This window comes from Akebia trifoliata, chromosome 3 (genome assembly GCF_017979445.1).
Source record: "Akebia trifoliata isolate Shusen 1 chromosome 3, ASM1797944v1, whole genome shotgun sequence".
Classification (NCBI taxonomy): domain Eukaryota; kingdom Viridiplantae; phylum Streptophyta; class Magnoliopsida; order Ranunculales; family Lardizabalaceae; genus Akebia; species Akebia trifoliata.
In genome coordinates this window covers 31,946,113-31,972,159 of record NC_141377.1, presented here as the reverse complement: position 1 = coordinate 31,972,159, position 26,047 = coordinate 31,946,113, and the positions used below count along the sequence as shown (strand labels likewise).

The 26,047-nt window shown below is 32.9% G+C and overlaps 1 protein-coding gene across 1 annotated transcript; it reads right to left on the bottom strand.

Moving 5' to 3' along the window:
• Positions 1–10,092: 10,092 nt before the first annotated feature.
• LOC147406400 (metal transporter Nramp7.2-like) lies at positions 10,093–21,973 on the bottom strand. Its single transcript, XM_086434407.1, has 13 exons — positions 21,814–21,973; positions 21,647–21,725; positions 21,535–21,575; positions 21,366–21,444; positions 20,938–21,042; positions 18,435–18,544; positions 16,535–16,716; positions 15,049–15,118; positions 14,782–14,955; positions 12,527–12,631; positions 12,139–12,270; positions 11,932–12,027; positions 10,093–10,965 (listed from the first exon to the last, which is right to left on the bottom strand). Exons 1-13 carry the CDS (start codon positions 21,829–21,831, stop codon positions 10,642–10,644), a joined length of 1,515 nt encoding a protein of 504 aa, XP_086290533.1. The 5' UTR covers positions 21,832–21,973; the 3' UTR covers positions 10,093–10,641.
• Positions 21,974–26,047: the final 4,074 nt, after the last annotated feature.

Here is a 26,047-nt window from a genome sequence, read left to right as displayed (position 1 = left end):
AAAAGAAAAAAAAAAAAAAAAAAAACATCGTTGTATCTTTCATCAAACCCAGTAATAAAATTCAATGAACTCGATTGATTAGGCTTGCAAATTGGTTAGTATGGATGAGACGTTTTGACAAGTCAATTTTTCGGACGAGATTTAAAATCCCATGTTCATTTTTCTCATTTTTTAATGAGACATCTTGAATGTATAGGAAAATTCGTCGAAACAGTATGTGGCATGGATGAGACTAGATGTGACACCCAATTCGTCGAAACATTATGTGGCATGGATGAGACTAGATTGGACACCCAATTTTAAAACCATGATTTGTCTCAATCAACCTATATCCTTTGTTCATCATACCCATCATTCCCCCTCGCTTTTATTTACTTCTAAAATTGTTTTTTCGAAAAAGATTCATAATTTAAACTTGTCTATTTTTATTGAATATTTAAAAATAGGTTGGGATCCATTGACTTCTTACAATGATTCATGAAAAAATACATGATTCCCATACTGTTTCGACGAATTTTCCAATACATTCGACTTGAGCCAAAGATCTCGTTCTTAAAGTAAATCAATTCACCAATCATCCAATCAATTAGAAGTAAAGTTTCCATTCAAAGTAATGTAAATTTTGAATCTTTTTTACTTGTTTTATTGATTACAATATATATAAGTATAGATAAGCATAACATATATATCTTCATTATGAACCTCATATTTTCATTTTATATAAAAACATGAATAGGGACCCACCATAGGATGGGTGCTATTCGTTGTCATGAAAGAACCTTAAAGTCATTAATTGAATAATTGGTGCTGTCAGTTTGAGGAATCAAGAAAAACCCACATGAAATGTTAGGATCGAATAAGTTTGATAAGTAACTAAATGAAACCAAACTTGAATGGACACCATTCACTATTCTCTATGTTTGTCTTTTTTTTTGGTTGCTGTCATGTTCATGGTTTTAAAATCCAGTATTTCGTCAATCGATCCCACCACAGATGCCGAGCTGACTCAATAAATAAAAAAGAAATACATGATTGTCATCTGAACATAAAATCCAACGGCTGAAAATTATACTCGAGATAAATATCATTACGATGTGTATTATCAGGATATACAAAAATCCAACCATTGAATTTGTGATTACAAGTTCAGGATTGTGTGTTATTTCTTTAGTCAACGGATCCCAAGTCTTTATTATTATTAGTACTAGTAGGACTTTGTTAGAATCGTGATAATATGACACCCCCATCACAGAAACATAATTGGTTGACCTTGTTAGAGTTGTGATGATATGACACCCCCATCACACGTGAATCGGGCCTATTGATTTTGAGCCAAAACTTCAACAAGTCTGTGCTGGAATTTTTTTACACATTTTGTTAACATGTGTTTTAAGGACACACGTTAAGGTGCATTAAATACACATTGGAAATTGAACTTCCTACCAAAAATTCCCTCAAAAGATTTATTTTTGTCCATAAATACCCTCAAATACTTATTTTTAAGGTGTATTTATTTAATGCACCTAATCGCGTGCCCTCAGGTGAACAAGATCAATCATCTTCTTCTTCTTCTTCTTCTTATTATCATTATTATTTTGCTAGGCAAGCAATGGGTCATCAATCCCGAGCTTATATATTAGCCCATTCTGGTAGTTAAACGGGCCAAGGAATATTCCTAACTAAACCTATTAATCCCGACTAAGTGGGCTAGTAATTCACAGACTTAGTCTAGCTGAGTCAAAATGTTAAATCGATTTAAATAACAAATATTTCTATATAAAAAAAAAATTACAAAACATGGACACATTTCGATAAACTCAATTGGTATTTTGAAAATATCAGATGAATCATCTGGAAACTCAGACGAGTCAATGTGATTGAGATTCACGTACGTTAGTTATTTCACTCGGTGTCTTCTATGAGCCAGATATATAACTCGCCCTTGAACAGATTTTTAAACCATGGTCATCATATGAGGTCCTTGGGCCTCACCCCTAGCTGGAAATAATGTGGCACACTCAATCGGGTTAGTAAATTCATCAGTAGTGATTTCTAGCCATCAAATTTGAGTAATTCATGGGTGACACCTTGAATTTAAATTTTAGATTATGTTTTAAGATTGGAACCACGATTAGACTAAAATTTGTTAAATTGGTTGGATTACAGTCGGACTATGGTTCAATTTGGTTGGATAGACTTAGATTTATTAAGAAAGAAAATATATGTACTTTTCTTCTAAGTTACCATTTTTCATTATTATTATAAAAAAAAAAAAAGATAATTCTCATAAAAACTACTGGTTCACTAATTGAGTTGATGTTACTAAGAATTCTGATTTGATCAAACCACCAGTTTTGTCCAATTTTCAAAACACGAGTCAACTTGAACTTAGTCGATTTTTATAAACATGATAGCAAAAGCATTCTTAAAGGTTACTATAATTTTATAGAACAACATAGATAAAACTTCGTAGGCATCACAATGATGTGATCATCATAATTTTAAAACTTGATCGATTGGAGGTTGTAGATGAGGGTAGTTAGGTCATTTTATAATCAATAGGTGAAGGTCAAGGACTTTTGTCATAGGTTTGAAAACATAGGGACTTATCACAAATTCCTAGATATACATGAAACCTTGAAAGAAATTTACAAATTTCTCTAGAATCCTACCTTATTGAAATAGGATAGAAGAGGAAAGATAGCATATAAAATCGAAGGGATATTCATGAAAAGAGGAGAAGAGAAAAGGTAATAAAGTTGTTTCGAGATACATTTTATATAGGTAGGGTCAAGATTCAGACAATAGGGAAGGGGAGGAGGGATGATAACGTCCCGTTTTATTATATAGTTGGGAAATCTCTCTTTAAAAGTCAAAGTGTCGACTTAAAACTAAGTCGAGTCAACTTTACTTGTTTGAACCAACTTCTTTGGTGAGTTAGAATTGAGTTTTGTTGGGTTGATTATGAATCTTATCTAGTTCAATTTTATATTCCATATTTGTTCCGTGGACAATAAAATAAATATGAGTCTCCATATTAAAATATTAAAAACTAGGGTATTTATGACGATGGCCTAGTGTTTTAGCAAAACTTATTGGTATTAGAATTTTTTCAAAAATAGTTATGAAACTCGCCACAGACCCCAATCCAGTAATTATTTTTACCAAAATGGTTATACATGGTACAATTACATTTGCTATTTACTTATTTATCCTTTTTATGAACTTACATTCAACTCAAGATCAAAGGTATAAAAAAAAAATTCATCAAAATTTCTGTCATCAGATAGCCATTTTGGTAAGAATATAAAATAATAAGAATTATTAAATCAGGTATATAGATTGACCTCACAATATAGGGAAAACAAAAAATATATATATATATATATAAAATATATTACCTACGACTATATCTGTATTTTACTCCATGCGTTCATATGTTTTATATTAATTTATATCAGAGTTTAGTTTCAATTATTACAGAGGCAGCTAGATGTTTGGGGTGTCAGTGGTCTGGGCTGGTTTTCAGGCTTAATCGGCGTCAGAATCCTCGCCAAAGCCTGGCCCATCTAAATGTTCCGCAAGTATTTTGGCCTATTTACGCCCCATATATTATAAATAGAGTCGTGCTCGAGTGACTTCAGCAGGACACATGGGGGATATCTAGATGTGGTGGCGTGTGTTCGTAGATGTGTTTTACTTGTATCTCAAGAGAAAACGCGTTGGGAAAGCTTGAACCCAATTCCTACAGTGATGAATATAAGCACAATTGAAATTCTTGGGAAGTTATACATTTGTGTATTGATAAAACCATTTCTTGAAGCTCGATCTCTCTCTGAGAGAAGACAACGGGCTTCCTTGAGGAATGCCTTTGACACATGAACCATAAACCTTCCCGTCTTTATCCCGTATTTCAGTCTTTAAGAAAGCTGCTATAAGGTTACAGAAGTCCTCATTACTTTCACCCAGATCGAAACAATTCTATATTTTTTAAACAGGATTAAAGTAGTGGATCTTTTAGCTCCTTATCACCGTGGAGGAAAAATCGGACTATTCGGGGGACCCTAACTACATTATATCTGACGGAATGGGCAATCAATTAACTACTTGACCAAACCGAAGGTGGTAGTAGATCAGTCACGATTCATTTGAGTTCGGCGGAAATGGGCATTGCCGCGCCACCACGTCAAGATGTCCCCCGTGTGTCCCTCCCTGAGGTCACTCTAGCATTATTCTTATAAAATATACTATAAGTTTTAAGTTATCAGACCCCCTTTTTAGCAATTTGGAATACAACAAAAATTCAATTTGTGAAAATTTCTAGCTCTATTTGATTTTGGATTGTAAACATTTGATCTGAAATTCGGTCAAAAATTCAAAAAAGGGAAAATATTCGGCATATGCTTCATGCACGTGTATTATCCGTCTCATTTCAAAAATTTGAAAACCAAAAATTCGGTAATATGATAGTGATGGTGATGGTAATGGTGATGATATATTGGTGATGGTAATAATGATGGTGGTGATAATGAGGGCATTCTTCCATTGGTTTATAAAAGAAGACCAAAGTCAAGGGATAAATAATCAATTTGGAAAATTCTCAAATAAATGTAGAGGGCCATGTCATTATTTATTTAAAGATAAAATGGACATTTGTCATGTAAAAAGTTGGATTCCTCCAAAATTACAAAGCATGACCGCTACAAAGCCAACTTGTGTTTCACGTCACAACTTATAAATTTACACTTTGCAACATACAACAAGTTACAGTAGCATATTTTTTTTCCACCGATTTTTATAAAAATCCGTAAAAGTCGTAAAAAATGTGTTTTATTCTTTTTTAACTTAACTTAAAATGCGTGAATTATTCAGAATAATTCAATAATCTGGAGAATAAAACTTTCATTGAAAAAAGAAATGAAAAATTTGTGAAATTTTCAAGAATTAAACGGGAGATTTCTAACAAGGATTGGGCCATTCGTGCACCTGACCCTAAACATGAATTGGGCCTACCTTACCCAGTCTGAAAACGTGATACTTGGGTTCTCAACGGTCTTTGCTGGCTCATAATTGACTTAGAATCCTAGCCCAACCCTGGCCTATCTAAATTGATCGGCAAGTATTTGGGCCAATTTGTAGCCCATATACAATATGTCAACATGACTTGATTTGTGGTTTGTCAACGTTCTGGGCTGGCTCGTAATAGGCTTCAGAATCCTAGCACAAGCCTGGCCTATCTAAATGGTCGGCAAGTATTTGGGCCAACTTACAGCCCATATACTATTGATGTACTTCTAAATATTAGGGCTGCCACCTGGACCGGTTGGAGGATAAACCTACACTTAAACCAAGTGACAAAACCCTTAGCCTGAGCTCAACTCTACTCAACCATCCGGTCTGAGTTCATTAACCCAAGCTCAACCTAGCTTCAACTTCTAAAATGAGGTTGAACTCGGTTAAGCTGGATTTAGGTAATTTTGGGGGTTTAAGATGATGCTTCCCTTCACTCTTCAATCTTTAACTTTAGCGCCATTAATTCAACTACTTGTTATCTTCAAGAAATCTATGGATATTATATATATATATATCAATAGATTCAAATAGAAAGAAAAGTCAAAAAAGATTATTTTTTCTTCGTTATAAGAATAATAATAATAAAAAAATACTTTAAAAAACTAATTGCAGACACTCCATTTTTGTATCTGTCTTGATTCGATAATCATCATTTGATCGCAGTCGATTCCTAATGATGAACACAGAATATACGAAAAATTCAAAAATTTGTGAGAGATCTAACAATTTTCCATGAGTATTTTTTTCCTTCCCTGACACGTTCAACGTAAAAATTACGCACACTTTATATTGCTACACTCTACCCTTGATTTAGTAAGTACGTACGTTTAGGTTCACTACACATTTCGATGACTTAGAGATCTCGTCAAATTAGGATAATGAAACCTTGATACTTAGAAATAATTACATCGTGATACAAAAAAATTACTCGTCGAAATTCATAAAAATTGACAAAATGATCAAAATACCCTTGACAATCGACCCACATTTAGAAATCCCCTTACACTAAAAAAATAACTTTGGAATTTGAAATACATTCAGAAACCCCCATGTTTAGAAAAATTGAAATTTTCACATGAAATTACTAGAATTTTTTTTAAATAAAATGATCATTTCTACTACGTGAAATGACGCCTATTGATCACGACAAGACAATAAAATTAGAATTTTAATTAAGAAATTGGATATCAGACCTTTGTCGATTATAACTTAAAATTTTACTTATTACACCACAATTTGAAAGTATAAGGTAAAATTAAACTAAGGTGAGGTGCCGATAGTATTTTAAACTAAATTGACTAATCGGCCTATTAAAATTAAAAAACGACCAGTCAATTAATCCAATCTATGATCTAGCTTATGAATTTTAACCAATCAACAATGTTGATCAATTTAATCGCTAATCGATTAGATCATCAACTAAAATGTAATAAATCAAATTCAACCTTTTTTTCAAAACAATTGATAAAAATTTAAACCAATCGATCACTAATTAAATTAAAAATTTCAAACATTAACAATTCAATAGAAAATATGCAATCAAAGAAGAATCGACATAGATGGGCAAAAACATGCACACGTGATTCAAAAAAAAAAAAAACAAAAAAAATATGGTTCGGCCAATAAGGATCGAAGACAAAGGAAATAAAGTAAAGAACTTTCCCATGTGATTGTGGTTCAACTAGCAAAGAGAGAAAAGAAAGAGTAGGAAAAATTAGAAAGAAAAAACCAATAAAAGCTCTCTATCTCACACATTTGGGAGATCGATCTCTACCTTATTTCGGACATTCGAACAGACTCTCCCACACAAACTCTCACTCTCTCTTTTCTTTTTCTGGACTGCAGGAAGAAGAAGAAGAAGAAGAAGAAGGAGAAGAAGAGCCCATTAACTTCCTCTCCAGCAGTCGAGCTCACCCTCTCTCTTCCTCTTTTTATTTTTCTTTCCTTCCTGTTTAACCCAACCGAGACCCACCTTCTCCCTTCTTTGTAACACCCCAACAACAACCAATCTCCTCTTCCTCATTTCTTTTAACACCCCAACAGCCGAGCCTCTACCTCCTCTTCCTTTCTTTCAACGCCCCAACAACAGCCAACCTCCGCTACTCTTCTATTCTTCCAATGCCCCAGCCTAACCGAACCCAGGGGCGGAGCTAGTAAGGAGTTGGTGGGGGCAATTGCCCCCACAGAACTTTGAGACACCCCTATATTTTCAACTAATTACATGCTCCATTTGTCCCCATTCCCTCACCTCTCTCCCCATTTGCCCCCACACCCTCACCTCCCTCCAATTTTTACCATCCCCTTCAATTTTTTTGTTGATTACATTGCCTCTTGACCAGGCCTTCTCATATACTAATTGGAAATGAACTAAATATCCTTTTCTTCAACTCCTAGCCAAAAACCTCTGAATTTCACCCTAAAAATTTGCCACGTAAGCCTTAGGCTTCGGATGTACTTCGTGCCTTTTCATTTTTTATTCCCTCTTTATGTATGGAATTCAAGGAAGTGTTAAGGGGATCCTAGTCGTAGGATTCATTTGACCAACTTGATATGAAATGATGATAATTGGATCCTAGTCTTGACCTTAGTTTTCTTCCCTCGACTCTAAGATAGTTTTGGATCGTAATAGAAACCGATTACTTTGATTGGGCGGGTTCGATGCCTAACACCTTCCAAAACCTATAACCTGACCCTTTGCCCATATCTTTTACACGTGTATTGCCTCAGATCCATTTGGAGCTATTTTCATTCTTATACCTAAATTAGGTGGTAACTTCTTATTCTCATAAAATCTCCCATCATATCATCAGATACCTTTTTTATTTCATTGTGCCAAACATTGAAATAAAAATATTTATATGTTCGGAGGCCCTAAAGAGAGCCAAACATTTTTCAATAACTAAGTTTGAAGTTTCGAAATGGGATGATATTTTGTGAGGATCATCTTTATGATGAGATCATCCTCACAAAAAAATCAATTCATTTTGAAACTTCTATCCACAATTTACAAGTTGAAGAATCGTGGACCATCAGTTATTTGTAACTCATTTTTGATGTGGTAGAAGTTTTATAATGGGCTGATTTTTTGTGAGGATCGTCTCCTCATAAAAAAGTCAACCCATTTGCAAACTTATAGCCCATATCTAGAATAATGTTTGGCTATCTTTATGACTTCAGAACGCTTTCCTTTATATATGAGTATGTAGCTTTGAGTTTGGGTTGAGTTAGGTTGCCTGAACCCTCAACCCGAATTGAAGTTGGGTTGAGATCTTCTAATTCAAGTTCAACTCATTTTCTAATTTGTTCTTTACAGAAGTTAGTTCCAACTTCAGAAGTCAGCTTTTAGAAGAAACAGAAGCCCAAAACATGAAAAACTACATCCAACAGAAGTTACTTCGTTACAGAAGCACATAAACCAGAAATTGATGTTTGTTTGACAGTTTTTTATTGTTGGATTCTAGTAAATGACTAGAATACCCTTAATATTGATAATGCATCTAGAACACACAAAAAATGATCAGAATACCTTAATAAATATATAATTATAATATATATAAAATAAATTTATATTAAAAAATTATAAAAATAATTATTTTTAATTTAAATAAATTTATATATTTTATAATTATATCGAAATTTCGGCAGCATCTCCTCTTAAAAATGGACATATGAAAAATGACATTAATGCACTGCCATCAAAAGTAAACCTCTTATGTTTGTCTTTGAATCCTTAGGCTAAAAAAAATAAGCCTAACTTTCTTTTTTATCTTAGAACTTGAGATGATGTGTTTTTAAAAAAAAATTAAGATTTTTTTGACTACGATTGAAGACAAGGGTGTTTCCATCGTTTTATGTTAATATTTCATGGAAGACCTAAGAAAGATTATGTCATCAGTTTGAACTTTGAATTTCAAAACACAGGATTATCTATAATGAGAACTTTTATTGGCACCCCAACTTTTACTTACTACACCCCATCTATATTTTATAGTTGATGGTGGCAATGTAAAAGTATTAATTTCTATTTTGAATGCCCTGTGTTAATTTTTTTTTGTTGGGAAGTGGTGATAAATAATTTGAAGTAATTGGGTTGTAATAAGTAAAAGTTGGGATGCCAATCAAATTCTCCATAACTTCTACCAAAAGCGGGACTGCTTGGGGATGAAGTCATAATTAATGGTGTGGTAATTACACATCCCTTTATTTATTCTCTGAGAGTGGATCTGTGTCACTCTCTCTCTTTCCATCATATGTGGCGGACCCATTTGGCACAATTCTTTTTTTCTTTTTTAAAGAAGAAGGGTATTTAGGTCACTTTAGGTAGAATCGCTTTCGGTATTTGCTTCCTGCAAAAGCAAATTCGCGGGCTTCAATTTGAAGCCCCATCAGCCCCAGAAGCCCAAACGAACATAATCCAACCGTATATTTTAGCTTAAAAGCAGTAAAAAAAAAAAAAAAAAAAAAAAAAAAAAAACCCGGCTTAAAAGCCCAAACGAACAGGGCTTAAATAACTTAACTCAGACTTGCCCAACCTGCAAGGTTGCAGCCCTATTAATTATGTTTTAAGTTTTAATTATTGGGGCAGTCTAGCTGTCTAGGCGGCCTTACGCCTTTCTCACGCACCTAACCCTAAACATGAATTGGGCCTTCGTGACCCAGTCCAATTAACTATACGAGCTTCCCACCACTACTAAAACCCGCTCCATGATGGATAATGCTGCGTTAAGTGGTTTGATATGTTCTACTTGATGAGTCAATTTGACGGATCCGATCCAAAACAAAGATGGGAAGCTCCCTGTTTGATATGAGGGATGTCAGTGGATCATGTCGGATCAATTTAGGACCAAACCAATGAGGATTGGATGTCGGATCAATTTAGGACCAAACCAATGAGGATTGGATTTGGATTGGACACATAATCAATCCAATAAAAATTGGCTCGGACTCTTACTGAATTGGGTTTTATTACTTCTCAATATTAGGTTTCAAATTCAATTTGATAACTTCCATCAGATATACAAAATATAAATACATTTCATATATTTTAAACGAAATATTTATGTAATTTACATACTTTCTCAACCCATGGTCAAACACACCGCCACCTCAGAAAGTCCTACGTGCAATTGGTTGAGTCGAGGGTCAACCAGACCCTGAAGGGTGGCCCTAAGGAATTCATTGCTTCGTGGGGTTTCGAACACCTGATCTGCCCTTCCTGAGAAGCTTATCAAGGCTTGGCTTGCCACTTGGCCAACCTCTTGGAGTTAACCCTTATTTATAATCTACTTCCTAAAGATAAGATTTTAAAGTACATAACCATATCCACTATGAAATCTTTATGGCCTTAATCAAATACAATTTAATTCTATTAGATAAGATGGTTATTAGTTTATTTATTTATTTTAATTACTAAATAGAAATAGTAACACTTAGCTAATAATCACATTATTTTTTGTATGAGATACTCCAAAAGAGAAAGTACAAATTAAAAACCAACAATATTTTGCTTCTCTCTCACTATATAAGTACTCTTTCCACCCCAAGTTGTTCAGCTGTAGACCTTCCAATTTACTCTGGGAGAGGTATGTCAGTGAGGTCGTCCCTGCGAGGAACATCTTCCGATCCTGTGACCACTCCTTCGTCCAAGAACCCTTTCTCTATTTGGGTTTGAGTGTCGGGATCTTTGTAGGTGGGAACGGTGTCTTTTCTAAAGGTTAAATAGAGTATAGAAAGAATATAGATGGCCATGAGAGGAAACACAAAGATACCAACGAACGCATTAGCTACTTTAGGAAGATTGTTGTGGATTAGCCAATCGATGAAGCCTGTGCTCAAGTAGTAGATGTTGATGCCGATGATGCATAACCCTAATATCCATGAGATTACAATGATCTGCATATGTTCATCGGTAAAAAAAAAGTTAATAAATTTTTTATTCTAATATGTTTCTTGAATTTCCTCAACGTACTATATTTTTGTTTATAAAGAAGTAAGACTTAAAATGGGTCAGATTTTATTCTAAATCGGAGTGATCCAAATATGATTTTAGCGGATTTGGCTTCTTCAAGTATATTTGAATTAAAATATAGGTCGGATATGGGTTGGTATCCCTTATTCTGAGTCGGATACGGATCCATCCCTATATCTGCTTATATTCGAGTATATTTGAATAATATATTACTTTGTATATTATATTTTAAGATTTTTCAAATTATCTTCCCTCAATCAACAAGTGTTATCATAGTGATCAATGTCTCTTTTCAAAAAGGGAGAGGTCTAGAGTTCAAGTCAACTTTTGACCACACATTTAATAATTTCTTTTGAAATTGTTTGAAATTATTCGATTTGATGGACCCAAATCAATTAATTTGATCTGATTGGATCCAGATGTGGGTTTAATAACAATAGAAAGGTTTAAATATTATTTGAACTCGTAGGATCCGAGTTGGATTTGGATACGGATATACGCATATCCAGCCTGAACTCGACCCATTTTAAGCCAAAAACATGATCATCCTAGTCGTGTAAATATGAATCTAATATATATCAGAATGATTTATTTATTAACTATACAGTCGTGCTGGAGTGACATTGGAATTGACATCGGTTCACACATTACTGATGTGGAGGTGCGCACATAACCATAGGTGATTTTCACTCGTATCTTGAAGAAAAGCATGTATGGCTTTGTACACATCCACACCAGTAATGTGTGAATCGATGTCAATTTCAATGTTACTTCAACATTTTCCTTAACTATAAAATACAACAACATTTTACACTTAACCATCAAAATTTTTATTTTTTATGACATTCAAATCTCAAGATCAAGATAGGGCTTTGAGAAGTAAAACTCACATAGATCGAATTTTTGTAAGGTCCCATCTTGGTAGTGCTACTGCTAAATTTGAGGAGTGGAATGAGAGCAAAGGGGAGTTCGAAGGAAAGTATCATCTGGAACATCAATTACAATAGTTTTAGTAAAAAATTAGTTAAACATATTTCTTATGTAAATGATATGGTTGAGGAATCCTAGCAGAAAATGTGATTTATAGAAATACTAACTGATGCGATGATGATAAGTCGGCCAGCACCAGAAGAACCGCCAATAATGGAAACAATGAGGCTCGGGACAATTGCGATACATCGAGTCAGGAGGTTCCTTAGCCACTTCCTCATTTTAAGATCCAAGAATCCCTACGAGAGAGAGAGAAAAAAGTACTATTTAAATTATAATTTTATTATTTCGAAGTTATTTGCAATTTTAAATATGGGTCTTGTCATCTGTAAAGATTTGCTCCTTAAATATAACCATGTGGGGATAGCTGACCTATGGTATCCTCTTTTTTTCATAGGCATTTTAATCAAATTGGGATTCCAATTCAAATCAAATAATAGAATCTCATCTAAACTATATAAGGGAAATGCTAACAACCAAGCTTATTCTCACAACCTGCATGATATATTGGCCCGCATAAGTACCAGTAATGGTGGAGCTCTGTCCCGAAGCCAGTAATGCAATGGCATAGATGGTTGAACTTGATTTTCCCAATACATTCTGAAACCAATCAAACAAAGCCTTTGTTAAATGAAATAATTACATTAAAGTATATTTTTGGCTTGCTTGAGCTGATGAAAACTTCGTAATAAGGTGTATATTTATTAATTAGATCAAGTCTAGGATGCATTGTAATAAAGTGTATTTTAACACACGGTGGTATAAAGGTTAGATTTGATTAGGATTAGACTGACTTCTAATTGTAATATTTTCTTAAAGAAATCCTAGTAGGGTTTTTTTTTTCTTTTAAAGTCTAAGATCAATCAATATAATTAATTCAATTCTACTTTATGAAGCTAAGAGCTAATTATGTGAATCCAACTCAATGTAATTAGATATATAATGATACAACAGATCGTGTACGTGATGTAGTTTATCAACATAAGGATGATCTAGTGTATTAATATAGACACTATCTAATACTCTATTAACACATGATTCGATACATTGATATAAACCTTATCACAACGCATTCTAGAGGTTGATCAGATCCGGTGCATTACATTGGCATCAATTTATGACAATGAGTTGCATTTGCGCTCATTGGTTTAATTGGGGCATGTCTGTGGGTTCTATCCATCTTTGTAGCATACAATTGAAAAGATTCCTGTATTGGGAGTGAGTCCTAGAGACAGAGAAATTTAATGATGTATCGAGAGTGTGCAACAACCAACTCAAATCTCTATAAAATTAAGTTTATGAGGACGAATGATGCATCTACTGTAAATTCTCTTTGTTTTCCCCTCTCCCTTATATGTTTTCTAGTATCATTGTGACAACTTTGGTAGCATCGAGAAAGATGAAATTTGGGTCTTTCCAATATTTGATGATTGGCAACAACCAGTCATCAAGTTGGAGTACCCTTTAAAACAATAAGGGAAAATTTAAGAAAAAAAAAAAAAATGAAGAAAACAAGAAAAAATTGGAAACAAAATGATATATATAAAAAATTATGAAAAAAAAATTTCATAGTACATTAGACAATTTTTTTTCCTAAGTTTACGGTATATTTTTGAGCAAATTTTTTATACTAAATATCTATGTATGATAACATGTTTCCACATAATTATACATTTTATGATGATAAAAAAAAGTTTAACCATCTATGTATATTTTGAGCTAAACAACACAGGGGTGCAACTTGGTCTGGTTCAAACCGAGAACCGAACTAAACCTAACCGAGAGTTTTGGATTGGTTTGGTTCGGTTTATAATGAACTTCGGTTCGGTTCCAGGTTAACAAAATAGAGAACCAACCAATTTGGTTCGGTTCTTGGTTCATGTCTTGTAAGAACCAAACCAAACCAAGAACCGAATCCTTATATTAATAAAATTATAAATAAATATTATTAATCTATTTAAAAACCATACCCATTTTTTATGAATAAATTAATTATTTTTTCATGGATAGATTAATGACATTTTTTTTATTGGATGGGATTAATGACTTTCTTTAATTGATGAAAAAACTATTGATTTTTTTTTTTAATGGATACATTAATGCTTTTTTATTATTATTGATGAATAGATTAATGACTCATTATATGCGATTTCATATTCATATCTATTTATTTTTATTAAAAATATGTTGATTCAATTAGATTTTTAAGTTATTGGCAACCATAGAACCAAACCGACCTTAACTTGGTTCGGGTTGGCTTGGTTCTATGGCAATTTGATTTGGTTCCGGTTCTTATTTAATGGAACCGACCTAGGTAGATTCAATTCCAATTTGACCTCAAATTGAATCAAACCCAACCAAGTTGCACCCCTAAAACAACACACTATTGAAAAAAAAAATTACAACATCAACCATTATCATCAAGTCTTACATTAAACCATGATCCAAAACACAAACAGCCATAAGGCTTTAGAAGTTATCCAGACTTACAAAAAATTAGTTTTTTATTTTTTATTTTCAATTTACTTTATGTTATTTAAAAAAAAAAACGTGTTTAGAGAGTAAAAGTCATGTTTAAAACATTAAAACATAATATATATTTAAATCGAGTTCTTTTATTATTGTTTTAATCCTTGGAGGTAGAAAATGTGTTTTAAACGAGACTTTTCAAATAAAACGGAATTTTTTTGTTACTATGGCGACAACATGATCACGACTCTACAAATAATCATTATTGGTAATAATCTTACCTTGAGAAGGAAAGAAGCTGAGTTGAGTGTAAGATCGTTACATCTGTCTAAGTTTTCTTTAGAGAGATTGTCTGCTGCGCAAACTGTGCCAGAGACTGCGATCACTGAAACATTAATTAAAAATGCGACAAACAATGCGAATCCACTCTCCATGAGGAAGTATTTGCATGCACTCTGTCAATAAAAGAGACCACATTTAGTATAAATAATGAGAATGAGTTTAATATTTAATTTGTTGATGTTTCTTGTGATATTGTTTTAGCTTACATTGATCCCATGTACAGATTGAGGTACTTTCCTTGACAGCACAAGACCAGAGTGAAGAAAGAGGTTGTGTCTGAATAAGAGAAAAACACAATTTTGTAATCATTGCTCGAGCTTGGAGCCCTAGAACTAAGCATCATATACAATGCAAAACTACCAAGAAAAATTAAAGTTTCACTATTATTGAGAATGATGTGGAATCGCTGCGGAAGGAGCAAGGGAAAGATCGAACTCTATTGGCACTAAAACGCCAATTGGTTAATCGATGAGCTCACTTTATTCAACATTAGACTTTTTTGAATAGTTGGAGCCGCTTGCCTGCTCTCTCTTCCTTCCAGTCGAGCGGTGCCCTTACTGTAACATTTTTTTTTCTTACCGTGGGTATACCCTCCCTTTCAGGTGAGACTAATCCCACGGTCATACACACCACCCCCTCAAAAAGTCCTACTTGCGACTAATTGAGTCAAGGGTCAACCGAACCTTTGAGGGTGTCCCCAAGGAATTCACTACTTCGTGGGTTTCAAACACTTGACCTATCCTTCCTGAGGAGCTTATCAAGGCTTGGCTTGCCACTAGGCCAACCCCTTAGGGTTGATTAAGACCTTAACTTATATAACTGTAAGTTTTTCTATCCGAAATCAGCTATCCTGATACATAAAATATTATATATTCGCTTACGTCAAACATCCCTATGAGAATTATGTTGGGTATCTAATGAACATTAACATGAGAACTTTACTCAACACACCCAACCTAACAAGTTAGTCTGTGATAAATTGGTAATGACAAAACTTGCTAACTGTAAGAGATGCATCATATTATGAAATCACTAGCTAACAAAGGCTTTATTTGGTGCAACTCTACTTTCAACCAAAGTGTTTTTGTGAAATCACTTCTATAAGATTGTGATTGTGACACAGACTATTTGGTGATAAGAGTTTGATAAATGGTTTTTGGTGTCTAGAAGTAGCACTACATGAAAAAATGGGTAAATTTGACGTCACAATCTATCAAATTTGTTTTGATTAATTTATCCAAATTCGATGGACCTTAACATTGAATTTACCCTTTCTTTTACCTAGTGTATACTTCTAAGAGTTGCAGTGCGGTTAGTCAAATTAACTGAAGACCAATTTCTCAATTTCTTTAGTAAAGAGTAAATGAGAGATAGGAATACACATTTTTGTCACCAATTAAAATAATGGGGACATTTTAATTCATCTTAAACTCTCGAAACTTTTGTCTCTGAATCGAGTCTGGACAACTTTGACATCTAGCCCCCTCACCATTTTTATTTTTATTTTTATGTTTTTGACTTTTGCATGAATTTGAGAATCAAATGCCCGTCAAACATGCTTTTGACTTCAGAAAATGAGTGGAAAACTAAAAGTCACTCCCTAAACACCCAACACAACCTAATGTGTTTGGCTCATGATTCATAATTTTCAAATGATAAAGAATCAATATAATACGAAAGCTTGAATCATACGGCATTATAAGTGCACCCAATAGGGCGATGGCATCACCAGTGGCTCCTTTCCCGGTGAGCTTGGGTATGAACATTCCCTTCATTAGCTCTAATGCTGGAGGCTTTACATAACTCAATTCCGCGAAATAACAAATCGCCATAACAAATACCAGAATTGCTATCAAGATTTCCAACGTTCGAACCTGAAAAAAAGATTATAAAAAAAAGCAATAAGCTCCAAAATCATTTTCATCCCTTGAACAAAATTAGATGGTGGTGATGCATAGTACCCCACAAAGGATTGATTGATTAAGACCACAATTCACCACACACTATAGTCAAGACTCAAGAGTAGTTATATTAATTTAATAAATATTTTTAGTAATGCGATATTTTATATTTTTGAGGATATAAATTGTATATTATTTTGTATGGGACATAAATGTACAGGTATGTATAATTGTGAGGAAAATTCATTACAACAACTTTTCTACGGATATATGAAAATATTTTTCCAAGAAAATGATTGTCTTCCTAAAAAAAAACATATTAGTTGGCCCAATTCCCAAAAAATAATTTCCTTGGTAGAGGAAGGAAAATCATGTCTTATTCTGTGTCATGACTACCCTATTTGCAAAACTAAATATCAATTCTTTTTAATTTTTTTTTTCACTAGGGACCATCTAAAACTAGTGGGGCCTAGGGGTCGAGATTCCCCATCATAAAAAATTAAAAAAAAAATTGCTCCAGATTTTTTTTCCCAATGAAACAGGACTGTAAAGTTGATTGCGTGAAAATAAACCTTGGGAAAATTGTTGTTGATGTTTTATTGCAGCGGGAGAATTGAATTTTCTTGGAAAACTAGTTTTAATTGGGTAATGAAAGTAAGAATCAGAACCATATTTTCTTGCCTCAAGGAAAAATAATTTCCCCATGGAGGTAGGGAAATTATTTTGCCTAATGTTTGAGATTCTTGATCAAACAAATGGTTGTAATAGGATAAAGTTTCTAGGAATTATCTGAAATGTCATCCCTAGAAATACAAACTTATCACTAGAAAAATATGATTTTTAGGTGTATGATTTCAGATTTTTGCCAGAAAAACTTTCCCTTTGAAAAGAGAATTTCTCCGCTTAAGTGGAAAATATTTTTAATTCGAACACCAAGGAAAATGATTTTTTCATCTCCCGATGTTCTCTCACCATCACCTTCATCCTAAAAATGATTAACCAACTCTTTTTTTTTTTTCCCAAAAGATTTTCCTGGTTGCAATCAAACATTAAAATTTATCCAAATTTTTTTGGTTTATATCCTTTTGTGAATATCTGAAATACCTTATTTACATTTTTCAAACTAGTGACATGCCCCTTGACCTTGGTGTTTAATTATAGACGGATGAAAGATAACCTAAAATACCCTTTGATTTTTCTTCCCAAAACAATGTGAAAGGCTCTGATAAATATTTTGGATAACCTTACGTTTTCAAGTTGATAACATGCCCTCTTACATTTATACTATCTGATAAAGTAATATAAAGCAACCTCAATGCCTTCATCATCATTGTAATTGCCATAATTATCATCATGTTATTCAAGGTATCGAAGATGACTTATTTTTGAAAGATAGATGAGGGTTTTTAGGTTTTTTTATTTAGTCTAAAAGAAAAGACCAAGGTCAAGGGACGTGTCACCAGTTTGAAAAGCTAAGGAGTGTCTCAAATATTCATAAAAACAAAGGAATCGAATAAAATTCCACTTTTTCTCACTAGCAACTTGTACTCTTCTTTTTTTTACATGATAACTAAAAGTCTAAAACCTTTTTTAAAAGTGAATAAATAATATAGATTTTATTATTTTTTAAGAATACTTTAATTTTTAAAAATAATTTTATAAAATTTCAAAATATAATTCCAAAATATTACCCCATATCTCTGCAGGCCGAGAAGTAAGAGAGTACTCGAACCAGTGAATAGAACTCCAGCCCAAACTGGTATGTGAAACAATATATTAAGTGCAAATGCCGTTCCAATCACTGTAACAAACATTAAAATTAAATTAATAAATCAGTCAATAAAGTCTTCTCTTCTTTGGACCATTACAATAGATTCATAATAATTAATTATACAAAATCATTTAATAAAAAGAAATTATGAAAAAGCCAACAAAAATTAATCAATTAAAAAACATAGAGAAGAAGTCGATTTAGACATAACTATCCAATTTTCAAATTGATGACATGTTTCCCTTGACCTAGCTTTTGTAACATAAAATAGACGAAATGCCATTTTCTTCAAACTTTATCTAAAACCCACGTTAGAAAATTTGTCATTTTTAAATTGTTAGAGCCCGTGTGGATGTAAGAGCCAATAGTACTTAGAATAGAAGTATTGTCTGAAGTAGCTGGATAAGTGTTGTGTGTTTGGATGAAGGTTTTGAGAAGTATCGTCAGATAGAATTTTGTATTTGAGAACTACTCTGGATTTTTGTGAAATGATCAGAATACCCTTTTGAGTATTAGTTACTATTTTAACATTATAATTCAACTAATTATACTCTAAAAAATAATAATTACTATTTTTATTCATAAAAAAATATTTATTTTAAACAAATAGACCAAAAACATCAATAATTAATCATAAACTTCAAGAAAACAAAGACAAAAAATGCATAAAAAATAACACGTTAGATCACTTTAGTTTTACAAGTACAAATGTCTCAGTTGAGATTGGAATTGAAACATTGCTATCATAGCATTCAAATGCTTGAGTCCATTTTGAGTTGTTCATAAGGCTTTCATTAAAAAAAAAAAAAAAAAAACAATGACAGAAAATAACATAAGGAGAGACAAAGACCCATCAATTAATTTTTATTTATTTTTAAATATTAACAAAATAACTTGTTTAAATTCAAGTAAAATAATAATAATTCATGTCTTCATACTTTTAGAGAGTGTTTGTTCTTTAACTACTAAATAATAGATAAATACTTGTAGAAAGATATCAAATTCACACAGCTTGTGATGGTTTGTATTCAATGGAAAGGGTGTGATGCTCACTTCAAATCAACAACAATGGCTCTTCTAACAAAGCCAAACCCCATATAAAAAAGTTCAAATAAAACGACACCAAAATCCAGTTGTGGTCAACCACTTTATTCCAACCCTTCACATACAAACAAACAAACAAACTTTATTTCAACCCTTCACGTACAAACAAAACCCATTCTCCTAGGCCTGTAATCGCAATAACAAGTTGACTGTACTCAAGTGCTCCCCGCAATCTCAAATTTGAGAAGCACCGAATGGCTGCTTCTCCAAAAAGTATAATTTTGACTCCACGCATATATTAATATTTTTAGATATTAAAGTATAATTTTATTTGACTCCACCCTTTTATTTTCAACTAATTACATACCCCATTTGTCCCCACTCCCTCACCTCTATCCTCATTTGCCCTCACCCCCTCCTCCCTCCCTCCCTTTCAATTTTTTTTCTTTTTGTTAATGACATTGTCTCTTTGACCGGGTCTTCTCATATACTAATTGGAAATGAAAAAGATATCATTTTCTTCAATTTTTAATAAAAAAAATCTCTAAATTTCTCTCTAAAATCATTCATCTTCAAATTCTTTGATTATACAATTAACCATAGTTTACCCCCACTACAAGAAAATATTGACTCCGCCACTGAAAGCTTCTATTGGTACCCCAAGTTTTACTTATTCTTAGTTATTCACTTATTTTCTTTATTTTTAGATCTTTTTCTTGATATATCTCGATGAAAAAGATAGTTCTGTGCTCTTGCCACGTTAGTCGCATATAGACTACGTATGTTTTGCCACGTCGATTTATCATAACTCTTATTTTTAATGAGATCTGCTCACCCCAACTTTTACTTGTTACATCCCAATTAAAGATTAAAACACACTCATTCAAACATTACAAAAGGTTTGTCTCAAATTATAATCTCAACATTACACAACATTATAACACGTAGTTATTTACATGATTAGGCTCATATTAATTCCTCAAACCCAAAAAACTAGAAATCTAGTTGGCGCCCAACCTTTACTTATTCTCGACCATTCACTTATTTTTTATTATTTTTAATTAGAGTTTAATAAGTAAAAATTAGTATGCTAGCAGCTCTCTTTTAAATTAGGGTGTAATAAGTAAAACTTGGGGTGCCCATAGTAGTTCTATTTGTTTTTTTTTTTTTTTAAGTAAAATTAAAGAAGACTTAGGTCAGGCGGCCTGTCAAAAGTTTGAAAATATAGGGGTATCTCTAATATTGAGAAAAGTATGGAGGGGCATATTTAAATCACCCATCCAAAAAAACTACTTTCCAAGCCTCTCAACACGGGATTTGTAGGGAAAAAAAAGATTCCCCAGAAATCTTTTGCGATTTTCTAAGGATTAGTATCACACCTTCGGGAATATCGGCAGCAATAACTGCAGCCTCTGCTAGTAACCACAGGCAATACTTCACAAATTTCGGGTATTCTGCTTTGCATAGTTCAGATAAGTGCATCCCTAAACACATAAAAAACGAAGAAGAAATTATTACTTAAAAATAATAATTTATTAATGGGTTTTTATTTAATTTGTAGACAAAAACATGAAGATTGAAATGAGGAAGATCCGAATATGGGTTTATTTTATATTTTATTTTTTAATCTTACCTCTTAAATTTTTTTTATTTTATCAAAGGGTCTTGGTTTAATTTAATTTGTAGAAAAACAAAACTAAAAAGGATGGAGATTACTTTTTAAGGCTAAAAAAAAAATATGAAGATAAATAGAAATGAAGAAGATGGTTCAATATTTATTTAATTTTGAAAATTACAATCTAATTACCTGTGGTGACACCAAGATTGGCAGCTAGAGATTGGATTATGAGAGCGAAAATCAAACCGATGAAGATCACCCACAATAACTGTTAATTAATATCAATAACAATATCATCATATATGGATATTGATAATTAATTCATATCTCAGAGAGTTAAAAACAATTAATCTGGTACCTCATATCTGTGATTAGCTCCTGCTTGAAGATCCGTTTCCACTGTTTCATATAGAGCTTTGTTAGAGAGAGAGAGAGAGGAGAAAGGAGAGAGAAGAGATAGAAAGACTTACAGTTGCCTGGGTCAAGATATGCTAAAGAGACAAGAAATCCAGGGCCAACAAAAAATATGAAATTCTTCCACCCGGGTTTCTGATCAAATCAACAATAATTAAGTTTATGTTAGAAGAAATCAAATAATATTTGAAAAGTTTAAAGATTTATTCACAGTTATACATACCTGGTTATTGCTGTCCATCTCTCTCTCTCTCTCTCTTTATGTTAATCTTCTCTCTCTCTCTACTTCTTTATATTGTGGTACGGTTAAACCAAGCATTCAGTAATTTAAGTGCGAGCAGATCCTCTGCAACTACTTTTTATATAGCTCCCTGTGGCACTTTATAGTTTATATATAGAAAGAGTGCCGCAACACCACAGCCCTCTAGTTTAAGAGGGCTAGATCTGAAGTGACATTAAATTTGACATCCATTGACACATCGCTGACGTGGAGGTGAGCACAGAATCAATAAATGCTTTTCACTCCCATCTGGATGAAAAATCATCTAAGGCTCAGAACATACAGCCACATTAGCAATGTATGAATCGATGTCCATTGCAACGTCACTTAAGCATTTTCCTTAAAATAAAATAAAAAAAATCCGACTAGCCTTACTAAGTTAATAAGGGTTTCACCCTTACTAAGGTCCTTGGACTCAACTCGATCTTGGCATCCAAAACCATGATCTGGTGCTTCACAGTTTTAGAGGACAAAATTCTATGATTCAGTAAAAAAAAAAATTCTAGAAAAAATTATTTTTCATAATTGAATTTAAATTTAAATTTGAGAGTTAGGTGGAAGTTGGTTGCCATCCTTTTTCAAAACCTTGGATTAATTACAAATTAATTTTTTTTTTAGATCTAAGGTTTTTTAATGAAATCTAGAGGGCCGTGGTGTTTGAATGCCAACGTGGTAATCCATTTGAGCAAAACGATCCTTAGTAACGCTTTAAAAATCTTACTAAGTAAGGGAAGTGTTATAGAAAAAAAGGGAGAAAAGATTTTTTTTTACTTGATCTAGGACTTTGAAAATAGATAGTCAATGAACCTCCAATTATTAGTGGTGTAATTTTTATGCATAATTGACGACGTGGCACTCTCTTAACCGGTCAAAAGCGCTAAAGCATATTATTGAAAAGACCTATAGAGGATCTACTCCCTCAATAATGTCCATTCATAGAAATAAATTTAAAAAGGAAAATTACTTAATGGACCCTGCCTAAGAAATTAAATAGAGTGAATAAGAGTATCTCCAACAATGTTCTTTAAAATAAATAGCATGTTTTGATAAAAATTGACAAATGTTATTTTAACTAATCTAAAATTTGTTGAGTGCTCCAATTGATTCAATAAATCTTTCATTTGTTGAAAATTGACTTAAAAATCTTATTAAGAGTTAGGACCTCACTTCTTTGAATCCAAAAACATGATCCGATGCCATAGGCTTCTAGAGAACGGAATTCTAAGAACTTTGAAAAGAGACATTATTTTTCATTGTTGAATTTTAATTTTAAGTTTTGGGAGTTCGATAACCATCCTTTTCAACACCTTGGATCAAGCTCTAACATATATATATTTTTTATTTTTATGAATATGAGTTTTTCTATGAAAACTAGAAGAATGTTGGGTTGGATTGTCAATGTGATAATCCATGTGGGCCTAACAACCCTCAGTAAAAATAAGGAAAGTATTTATTTATTTATTTATGATTTTATATTATATTTTTATTAATAACAAGATAAAGAACCCTCGCTACATGTGACGAGTTTTGGCTTCGATTTTTGTGTTCGCTACTTAACATGGGGCAATAGAGAGCATGATCTTAAAACTCATCCGAAATCGAGATGAATCATTCGAGTTGTCTTGGTATCATACACCAACAAGAAGGGATTGGTGCCTAACACCTTCCAAGCCTATAATATGATTCTCAAACATGTTTTAAAGGATATAAGAAAAAAAAACTTCAAAAAAAAAAAAAAATCACTTTTGGGGTATGGTGCTTCACTTTAGGGTGGAGCATGGAAAAGCAATGTTGACATTTTAAAAAAATGTCACCCATAAGAGTATTTAAAAATATATATATACAAGGAAGGATGTGATGAATGTTACGATCATTAAGTTAAGACTTAAACTTTCCACTCCATTAACGCCTAAGTATTTTTGGAGCATTGGTTTGAATCTTAATATTTGATATCAAAGCCAACCTAGCATCTAGGGTTCGAGTCATGGGAAGCAATTATAGCCTAGAAATGGGCAACTTATGAAAAAAAAAATGGTACCTACAAGTACTTGGAATTGCAAAGAAGATCAAGGAGGTAGGACGCTTGTCATAAAGTGGACCAACTGATGCCTTGAAACATGGGGGTATACTATGATTCTTAGGTCAGGTCCTAAAGTTTCCAGTACTCCATTAACGCCTATGTATTTTTGGAGCATTAATAGTGAGTGAGTGGTGGGGGGTGGGGTCAGATAGAAAAATTATTTATTTATTGTCAAAATGTTAGGAGGTATTTAGAAAGAAGTGCCTACCGTCCATTAAGTAATTTTCCCTAAGGAAATTCTACGTCTCACTATCATAATTGATGATTTCGAATCCTTTTTTTACAAAGAGGTTCTAAGAAAGTGAGATGAAGCTAAAATAATAAATTTGATCAATCATCACTTGTTTCAAGTCCTAACAACTTTGTTTAATAGGAAATTCTAACCCTGAAAACTTAGTTTTTGGTCACCCCCACCCACCACCGCCCAAAATCCCACACCACCACCCAAAATTCTAAAGTTTGGGTCTATTCTTGATAGATACACAACACAAATACTAGTTTGATTGATGATTTATGAGCATTTTTGAACCCTTTTTCATAATGATGTTTTAAATGAGTATTATTATTAAATAGAAAGAAAAAAAAAATATTTTGACTTTTAAACGGGGTTGAGTGCGAACCGTAACTCTAGCTAAGCTCTTGACAACTTCAGTCTAACTCTACCAACTTTTGACAACTTCAGTCTAAAATGACAACTTTAGTCTAAAAAATTCTAGATTTTGGTCCCCCAACGCCTCTCCCCAAATTTGTGCGTGGAATCAGAACTTTTTTCAAGTCTTCTTGATAACTTAGTTTAAGATAACTTTAGTTTTTATTCCCCAACGCTATCTTTTAAGTCCTAAAAACTTGGTTTAGGGAATTTTAGCTTTTGGTCCCCCCCTCACACCATTTCACAAATTCCACACCTCCACACAAAATTATATATTTGGATCTATTCTTGGTGGACGTGCAAAGGGAAGACGATTTTGATTGGTGATTTATGATAATTTTCAAAACGTTTTTTTCAGAATGATATTCTAAAACAGTGACATAAATTTAAAAGAAAAATATTTTGATCTTTAAATAGGTTGATGTGTCAACCATAACTCTTTCTAATCTTAGATAACTTAGCTTAGAGAATTTTAGATCCTCCACTAAGGTTGTGTGCGAATCGTAATTCTTTTGAAGTCCTAACAACTCAGAGTCGAGCACTACCGTTTTTTAATCCAAAGAGTTGATTTGATGCTCTTTGGTTAAAAAAGTTTTGATTCCTACCTTGACACTTTTGTGGACAACATTGATTTGAATCAACATATATATATATATATATAAACTTAGAAAATAAAAATAAAAATACATCTTTTATTTAGGGTTTTGGCCTTTACTTTAGGATTGAGCATAGAAAAACATCATTCGAATTTTTTGAAAAACCCCGAAGCAGATCATCAAGCTCAAATCATTGGGGTGAGAAAAATGATGGTTTTTTGGTTTTTGACCTTTACCCATGAGATTATTTTGAAACAAAAAATAAATAAAAATTTATGATGAATCATAACTCTTCTCAAGCCCATACAACTTAGTAGCGCACTTTTCCTGTAACGCCCTCAAACGGTAAAGTAAGTGCCATGTCAACCATAAAATTAAACTCCACAGTCAAAAAGTGTTTGCAAATTTGAGTTTCAGTGACCGTACACTATCATAAGTATAAGAGATCGGAATTGCTATGCAACTTGATTTAGGAAAATCTAGTTTTGACAACTTAGTTTAGAAAGTTTTAGTTTTTGGTCCCCTCCCCCCATCGCACAAAAGTCCACACCACGACACAAAATTCTATATTTTGGATCCATTGAATTTTAAGTGACCACAAAAAGAAAATACTAGTTTGATTGATGATTTATGACCATTTTAAAATCTTTTTTCATAATATGATGTTCTAAAAGAGTGAAATGATTGCGTGGTTCATAACTCTTTCAAAGTATTTACATCTAGTTTAGGATATTAATTTTAGTCCCTCCCCCCTCCCAATCCTATCAGTTTTTTTTTTGGTAGCCCAGAGAGTATCCCCAACTTAGGTGAGATCAGTCTACCCGGGGCCGCACACACCATCCCATCCTATCA